The sequence below is a fragment of the Pseudorasbora parva genome, chromosome 7 (genome assembly GCF_024679245.1).
Source record: "Pseudorasbora parva isolate DD20220531a chromosome 7, ASM2467924v1, whole genome shotgun sequence".
NCBI classification, from domain to species: domain Eukaryota; kingdom Metazoa; phylum Chordata; class Actinopteri; order Cypriniformes; family Gobionidae; genus Pseudorasbora; species Pseudorasbora parva.
This window is the reverse complement of record NC_090178.1, coordinates 20,976,930-20,986,172: the sequence shown is the minus strand read 5'-3', so window position 1 is coordinate 20,986,172 and position 9,243 is coordinate 20,976,930. Positions and strand designations below refer to the sequence as shown.

The following is a 9,243-nucleotide window of genomic DNA, read 5'->3' as shown; positions in this document are numbered from 1 at the left end:
TTGAGCACCAAATCATTTTCTTAGAATGATTCATTAAGGTATTGTTATTTAAATATTAATACATCACAATAATCATGTTTTTTATACTGTATTTCTGATAAAATAAATGCAGCCTTTGTGAGAACATATGTATATTTGGTTCAATTCTGAAAATTTTGCTGGCTAGTTTATCATTAAAAAATGTGACTAGTTTTTTCACATGTATAAGTTACATTAGATAATAGAATCTGCTAAATGAATATGTGAGTGCACTGTAAATATATAAGTGAGTGCACTGACAACAGCACAAACCAACCCACACAGAAACTTGTAATACAGACAGACTCATACTTTTGTGTAGGTCAACTTGTCTATTTAATATATAAAATACAATAAAACATACGCAAAAGGGGGAGGGTCATAAAGGACAATGGATACTTTGGTACAATAACAAACACTCTTTTGTAAAAGCAGTATAGAATTTGTAATAACATATCAGTGCATACTTTGTTTATGAAAATATACACAAACTGTATATCATTCTCCGAAAACAACAATTTTTTTTCTTTTTTGTCTTTTTTTTTTTACAACAAAACTCAAAGCAGACTAGCCGAACACAATATATTAGCTATAATTTTTCTTTTTTAAACTTTTTTCTTCAATTTCTATTCTAGTTTTGTGTGTTGTATATTCTTATTGAAATTACATTTCAGTTTATTTATAATATGACTCATTCTTTGCTTGTCTGACGCCCATGCATTGTCTGATCAGAATAAATTAAATGTGTGGATGTCCCACCTTAACTATGTGTAGATACTATTGTACAATTGTCTAAAAATTGCAGCATTGAACTGGTCATTCTATCGAACCTGTTTTATCGCTTCCCTCAATTAGCAATAAGTACTAATATTACTACAACGGTTTTGTTTTACTTAATAAATCGTGCAATATTAGTAACACCCCTTTGAAGAAAAAAAAAGAAAAAAATGAAAACAAAAATATATTTATATAATATTCATATATAATAAAAAAAAAAAAATCTAACCTACACAAAAAATAAAAATAAAAAACCGTCTCTCTAAAGGTATCATTATTATTACCATCCGTGATGATAATCATAATGGTAATGATAATCATCGTAACAATTATATTAAAAACAGACAATAAAACTGTCACCAGCACAAATTAACACAAGAAAAAGTATGTGAGAATCTCTAGACATCATACAAAGGGAATACGGGGGCCAAAGTGAACTATTCACCGGACGATTGTCTTTTCTTGAATTACTCAGATTCCTAATTTTATCATGAGGTCTTCACAAGAGCTTTTCGAACGTCGTCTTAGCCTTAAAATCAACTCATCCAGCGCTTCGAGGCGCCAGACCATTCCAGGCGCACCAGCCTCGAGTATCAGGCCGTCACCTTATAAACATACATAGAAATCACTGCATTTGTTCAAAGCTCAGGACACAACAGTCTTTAAGTCAATGGGTGCGCTTGCAGAGGCCTCGCTCTGCCATGATGCAGTTTTAGAAAACATCCGCCCAGTAGCTCTAGAACCTCAGTCAAAGGGATACGAACGCAGGTCTGCCGTGAGTCCGAACGAACGCTTACTCTCACCGCCTCCTGATACTGCATCCATCATGTGTGTGTGTGTGGAATCTGGTTTAACAAAAGGTGGGCCACCTGTTGAGGTGAAATGAAATGGCTTCTGTCTTCCTCTGTGAGTGAAGGAGTGGCGAAAAGGAGAGAAAGAGAAGATACAAGAGGATGGAAGGAGAGGTAGAGAAGCCGATGGCGGACAGGTGATTCTCACCTTAATCTTACTAACACTTAGAAGTCAGTTTTGGAGGGGAATACAACATATTTGAAATAATTTTGAACCCCATTTCCCTTCAGCTCTAAGTTTGTCCTGTAGTTTTTTTTAACTCGTCACAGAAACATCCTTCATCTTTGTCACGTAGAGAATACAATAATGCACAGAAAACGGTTTGTGTACACAATTGTTACATCTGCAACACGTGTAAAGCCTAATCTAGATTTCAGTACAACATTCTTTCTTTTTTTATTTGTTGTCTTTTTTTCCTTTTTACAAAACGTGACATTTTCTTCTATTATTGTTCACGGTTAAACACGTGAAGTGCAATATAAGCCAAAAAACGAAACAAAAACAAACGTCCTTCCCTGAATACTTTTAAACTTCCTATAGGTGAAAGGAGATGGTATTCCCTTCCAAGCCGCCAGGGAATCGCTCTGTTGTGTAAAAACGACGGATAATCAATCAAAATGGACTGAATGAGTAAATGATAATGCGAGGAAATTCCTCACTTGTGTGTCTGAAGGTGTGCGAGCGGATAAGGGGGCAAGTTTTTAAAGTGCACGCCATCAGGTTAAAAACGACAGAAAAGAGTCACGCTTAAAAACAGTCAAATCCTCCTTCGTCTGCCTCTCCACCTTGATAACTTACAACACGGTACAGTTTATTTACAGGTAGAGGTTGACAGAGACGGTTCCACTGAGATTACAGCGCTGTTTCAGAAAGACCCAGCAGAATATATGTGAACATACATCGCTATGTACAATCTCAACGCTCCTCACACACACGCAGCGCTACACACCCTCTATCTCTTTCTTAGATAAAATTGCCTAGCTGAGATGCGTGTTTGCCACCAGCTCGTTTTGCTATACATAAGCCTGTATTGAAACACTGAGAAGTTGTGTATATACATATCGTCGAACATCTAAAAACCCGGCATCCTGAGTTAAACAACTCAGACTTTTTTTTGACCGCTTATTATTTTTCATGGAATCTTACAAACAATAATTAAGCATACCCGTCCCATAAAGTTAACAAATTAATCTCTGAATTACACAGCCAGACAAAAACAATAAATATAGCATAATGTGGCAGACCGCTGCTCTCGTAAATGAAACAAACATGTCTGTTTCCTGCACGCCTGGATCTCGATCTCGTCCGTACATATAGATCTACATTTCCATCAATGACACTACGTTTACGCTTCACGTGCACGCAGAAAGTTGAGGACGCGGAGCGGCGTCCGCGCTTCGAGCTCCGCCGATAGACACCCGCATCTAGTGTGCAAGCGAGGGGACTGGTGCTAGGTTACGATACAACGAAAGATGGTAAAGAACATGATCGAGTTGTGTTTTTTGGCTGAATTGTGTTGAGCGATTGAATGAATGAGCACCTCCGTCTCACAGCTGACGCACACACCAACCAAGCACACTATGCTAGTTTTTGCACAGTTAGAAAAACAAAGATAAAGATTTTACGTTAAAGTAGTTACAAAGTAACGGGGGGCGATTCTAAAGGCAGCTGCTCAAGCAGATAGTCAAAAAAACATGAAAAGAAATAGGAAAAGCGAGAGAAAGAGTCAGTTGAGAAGATAAATGGCAAATGCAACCATTCATACAAAACCAAAACAAAAGAGAAATAGATACAAAAAAAAAAGAGATTGACAGTTGTTATGCTGTTTTGACAGAGCAGTGCCACTGAACTCTGATCAGGTCGACGGTAAGGCCTGTAAAAGTCGATCTGAGATCCGGACGGCCTCTCTGACCAGGGGTGAAGGATATCAGAGATGCGTCCAAAAGCCCTTCCGCCTCGTACATCTCTTCAGTCTCGTATACATGAACACGTTTACACCTGGATTGGCAACTGTGTGTGTGAAGATCTAGTACGTGTGATCATATATGCATATTTTATATAAATATATACACACACCAGTAAATATGAGTGTGTCTGAGAGTGAGACAAGAGTGAGAGAGACAGGAAGAGAGAAAGAGACAGAGAGAAAGGCGCATGCATGTGTCTAAGTGCGGACTGAGATTGGCTGCTGAAAGCAGGTGCCACTAGGGGTGTGTTTATGTCGGTGTGTGTGTGCATGTGCGGGTGAGAGAGCAGCTCTCTCGCTTTCTCCTTCAGCGTTTATGTGACCCAGGTGTCCAGTCTCATGCGCTTCACATTGGCTGACTCCTGTTGCTCCGCTTGGGACGATTGCTCTCCAGAAGCTCGGAGGAGACCCAGGCCGGCCGAGTTGAAATCGGGAGGGCGCGGCTGCCCGCCGTCGTCTCGGTCGCTTCCCTCATAAGAGCTGCCGTTACTGCTGATGCTGTCGACTGGAGAGCGGCCTGTGGGCTCCAAACGCACTGGATACTGGGTCACAGTTAGACCACCTGCTGCTCCAGGGGTGGAACTAGGGGTGCTGCGATCCCGGTTAGGAGACACCGGCTCGGATTTGATGCTGACATTGGCGTTAGTGTTAACCGTCAGTGTAGCTCCATGAGGGATTGTTCCCACGGGCCTACGGTAGAAGGAGAAAGAGAAGAAGAATCAGCATCACTAAGAGGGGACACCTAATGTGTTAAAAAAAGTATACATTTTTTAAATATACTACAAACAGCAACGTTACCCACAACTTTATCATATTTTGCGCTACCTTTGTACAGCCACATTTTACTATACAAAAAAATTACAGTACAATAAAGCAGCTATAAAATGCACAGAAGCCAGACACATTATCTCTGTCACTTAACTCCTGTTAGCCATGCAGTCACAACTTGGTCAGCCTCCTTTCACACAACACAACATGCCACATATCTTCGACTGCAGTGAGTGTGTTTGCTTATGTACGTGTAATTAGGCAGTAGCCTAACCTATGTATTTACAGTAGTGAATTATTTACATTGGGATTACTCAAAGCTATTCCCTGGGTTTTCCAGAAGAGGAGAGGAGAGGAGAGGAGAGGAGAGGAGAGGAGAGGAGAGGAGAGGAGAGGAGAGGAGAGGAGAGGAGAGGAGAGGAGAGGAGGAGAGAAGATGGAAGGAAAGAGAAAAAGAAAGCAAATGGGAGGAAAGAGAAAAAAGAAAGCAAATGGGAAGAAAAATTAAAGGTAAAGTGGAAAAGAAAAGAAAAGAAAGTCAAAAGGAAACAAAAGTGCAAAGAAACTAAAAAAAGGAACTGTAAACTATAAGGAAAGGAGAGAATATGGAAAAGGGCAAGATATAGTGGAACAGGAAAGGAAATGGCATGGAAGAGAAAATGAAAAGAAAAAAAATGGAAAAAAGAAAGACAATGCAAGTGAAGAAGACAGGAAGGAAAGGAAAACAAAAGGACAAAGAAAAGGTGAAGTATTTGTAAAGGAAAGGAAAAGGAAGTGGAAATGAAAGAGAAATATAGAAGAGCAGAGATCAAAAATGGAAAAAGGAAAGGCAGAAGAAAAGAAAGCAAAGTACAAATAAAAGGAAAAGAAAAAATGGAAAAGTAAACAGAAGAGGAAGATTTAAAAAAAAAAAAATTAACAAAGAGAAAGAGAGAGAGGACAGCGAGAGGGTGAGTGGGTTTGGTGTTGTGGGCCTGTACAGGTTGATTGATGATATTGCAGGTGCTGTTTCAGTATGTTCTAATGCAAAACAGAAAGAAAGGCCAACTCAGCAAAATCACTGACAAAGACAAAGCCCAGCTTCCTACAGCCAAGCAGCCATAGACTGATAGAGAGAGAAAACCAAAGAGAGAGCAGGAGAGTTAGCGCCATTAGCCGTAGAAGACGGCCACAAGACAGACAACAAACAGAGACTGACGGAGAGAGGAAAGCCAGATACAGTACCAGCTGATCCCTTCCTCCCTGCCCAAGAGTAAGCTGCCCTGAGAGGTCACACTGCAGAGAGAGAGACAGGCACTCTAGCATCTGCAATAATCAACGTCATGTCACAAACAAACACGTACATGTCAGCATTTACCCATCTACAACACTTGAGAGACAGACAGACAGACAGACATCTAGGACAGTTAACATGGACTGTTTGTTCAGCAGGAGAAAGAAACCCAACTCAATGCTTACTTCCTAAACCAGAAAGAAATATCCCACCCTCATGCATAGCGAATATGGGGTTACTATTATGCCACAATTCTGCACGCACAAGATCATATTTTGAGCGCGCAAAAGGGCATTTTTGCGGTGAAATGTTCGTCTTGCAAATAAGAAAGTATTTGTAGGGAACGAAAATCCATTTTGCATTTAAAATAAGCTTATTTGGATGTGCGCCGACGTTATATTTCACATGTGTTTGTGAAACTTGAACATATATTTTACAAATTGATTTTCGTTTGCTGGAAATACTTTCTTATTTGCGAGATGAACATTTCTCCGCAAAACTCACGCGTGCAACTCAACACAACGTTAACAATATGATTTTTTCATAATTCCAGCCAATCAGAGAGGAGACTGCTAAATTCTGATAGGCTGGCTTAACAACCTCTCACAAGACTCCCTGCATTACTCTACAGCGGACAAGGAAATATACATGGTGGAAATATATGGAAATCTAATCTAACACTGTTATAAAGTCTTTGACATTTATTTCCATGTCTACCATTTGACAAACACACATAATTATCTTATTTTTTCTAAATTAATACAAAATGAAGAAGTATAAAAAGTATGCATATCCATGCTTGTCGTATCATTTATGTATATACTCAGAATGATGAATATACATTGGATGGTTTTGCATAGACTATGCATTGTCACAAGACTTATACTGTACAATACTGTAAAATATAGACTGAATTACTAATTTTACATACTATTTGGGTAGGTTAGTATGCACATTGAAATGCAGGCTTGTTCTTCCTCACTGCAAAAATACCTAGTTATGTGGGTAACAATATGTGGGTAAAAACCACAAAGTGTGTCTGGGGTCAAACCCAAGATCTTCACTTAATGTTATATTTGTATGTATGTAATGGTTACCCACATAACATTTTTTTATTTATTTTAGCTATTTATTTTAAGGTTATATAAATATTCTTGTTCACATTAATTAATTAATATAGGTGAAAAGTCTATCCATTTTTATTTCTTAAAACGTGTAACATTAGAGACCCTAAATAACTTAAAAATAACTTGAAGATCAGTAAGAAGTACTATTGTCTACTTGATACGATTTGATATTAATTTAGAAAAAATAAGATACTTATGTGTGTTTGTCAAATGGTAGACAATTGAACTTGGAAATAAATGTCAAAGACTTTATAACAGTGTTAAATTTGATTTTCCATGTATATTTCCTTGTCCGCTGTAAAGTAATGCAGGGAGTCTTGTGAGAGGTTAGTAAGCCAGCCTATCAGAATTTATCAGTCTCATTTCTTATTGGCTGGAATATGTCATATTGTAAACGTTGAGTTGTGTTGAGCAAGCGAGCCGTCGAGCGTGTATCGGAGCGCAAGCAAACGAGACATTGCACATATAACATCGGCGCACATTCAAATAAGCTTATTTTATTATTTGCGAGACGAACATTTCTCCGCAAAACTCAGTTCACGCGCGTGCGAAATGCCCTTTTGCACGCTCAAAAGATGATCTTGCAGGTGCAGAATTGTGGCAGAATAGTAACCCCATAAGCGGATAAGTCTTCACCCCAGTCCAGTCCGGTCAGGAAAGGCTGGCACAAGGAAAAATGATTTGATGACATGAAAACATAAGACAGGGTGGCGGAGCAGCGGGGAACTCTCACGGCTCCATTAGCATTTATATTAGAAGGAACAGGGCCACAGTGGGATGTAATGACAGGTTTCTCAGGCATAACGAGAGAGAAATTCATTTGAAATTCACTGTGTATTTGCAGAGAATGCAGCAGCTGCTGCCAGGAGAGTGGAAAGTCCTGATAAAGTTCAAGTCATATGAGGACACAGCATTACTGATCAATAAAATCAGCCCACGGCTGCAACGAAAACATGGAAATACGGTCTCAGTCCTCCTAAACCTGATACATACAGCCTATTTGTATTAATATATTCTTCTTTGAACTGAGAGTGGAGAGGCCATAAGATATGGGATGAAATTAAAACTACTCTTACGCCCCCTTGAGGTCTATGAGAGAAGTTACAGTTAAATTCATAGAAAAATGCAAGTGAGGTATGGAGGTAAAAGGCAAGGCAAGGCAAAACAAAACAAAATATTTTCATAGCATAATTATGTAAAGCAGCCTAGCTAATTCCTTACTTTATGTTTGTTTAGAATGAATTATGCAGTTCAACTTTCAGTAAATTGATCTCATAAAGTGATGGAATTAGTGTAATATTACAAATAATTTTTATTTGCTGGTTTTCTTATAACCTAAATGCTAACTATGTTGTTACGTGATCGAAAAAACATATTACAACTGATAACATTTCTAATCTAATTCCTATCACATGTACTATGGTCTGAATCCAAATGTAACCATTTTTTTTTTTTTTTTTTGTAGACAAATACCATCTGTAACTTGGATACCTACAATACCTTTCACCATATTATTAGATAATATCTTTACAATTCTGTTTGAAACCATCTAAAAAAAACAGATTCTCCATAGACTTATATTAGAAAAGACTTATCTAGTAGTATGGTGAAAGGCAGCAATTGCTATTTTATTTTTAATGCAGAGCTTAGTCAGTTGTTTATAAAAAACACAAATCAATTGGTATATACAGTACTGTGCAAAAGTCTTAGGCATGTTTGTATATTCACCCCAAAAAATTAAGCCAGTTATTTATATATTTTGCTGTAGTGTCAGAAGGAAATAGCAGTTTACATGTCCAAACATTCATTTTGCCATTATTTGTAATACTCCAGTGAGATATTTGTATGCACAAGGAGTCTGACAACAGCCAGTATGATCCACATGGAGATCTGATCTCACCATCAACGACTCAAGGACGTGTGCAAGAAAGACTCTTTCTCCGTTTTTGAAAATACTAACATGCCCAAAACTTTTGCACAATACCGTACATTTATGCTCTTCAGCAGACACTTACAAAGTGACAAAAAATAATGTTTACGTATCATATTGGCATTTACCATCTCAAGTGCCAATATGTGAATATAACTATATTAATACTATAAATGAAATAAAACGTATAGAATGGACATATTGTTCATTGCTGGTGATCAATGATCAGCATAGTAAAGGAACAACTTTTTGAGCCTCAACCTGCTGTGTTAAACAGCCTGGTTTATATAATATGTGGTACTTGAGGTGGTTCAGAGCAGGACATGTTGGCATGATGAACGTGTGGCCATGAAGCAGGTTACAAACGGACGGACGAATGAACCCCAGAGAGTCCTGACCCACTTGGGAGGACATGATGGAGATGTCTGTCCTACTTTTAAATCTATACCTGCTCAGTTATCAGGGCACCAACGCGCTAGATTCATGTGTAAATCTGTTTGTCGCGCATAGGACACTGGACAATAAATAATGA

General features: G+C 38.4%; 1 protein-coding gene across 13 annotated transcripts in view; it reads right to left on the bottom strand.

The window, feature by feature from the left end:
- Positions 1–330: 330 nt before the first annotated feature.
- mef2d (myocyte enhancer factor 2d) overlaps positions 331–9,243 on the bottom strand; it is a 72,311-nt gene continuing 63,398 nt past the window's right edge. For 8 of the 13 annotated variants that reach the window (XM_067448527.1, XM_067448524.1, XM_067448533.1 and 5 more), the window contains 2 exons: positions 5,606–5,656; positions 331–4,303 (listed from right to left, as the gene is read on the bottom strand). In XM_067448527.1, coding sequence (XP_067304628.1) covers positions 3,928–4,303; positions 5,606–5,656 — 427 coding nt within the window. In that variant the 3' untranslated portion in view covers positions 331–3,927. The remainder of the gene's footprint in view (positions 4,304–5,605; positions 5,657–9,243) is intronic. The other 5 variants (XM_067448532.1, XM_067448534.1, XM_067448535.1 and 2 more) reach the window with 1 other exon arrangement.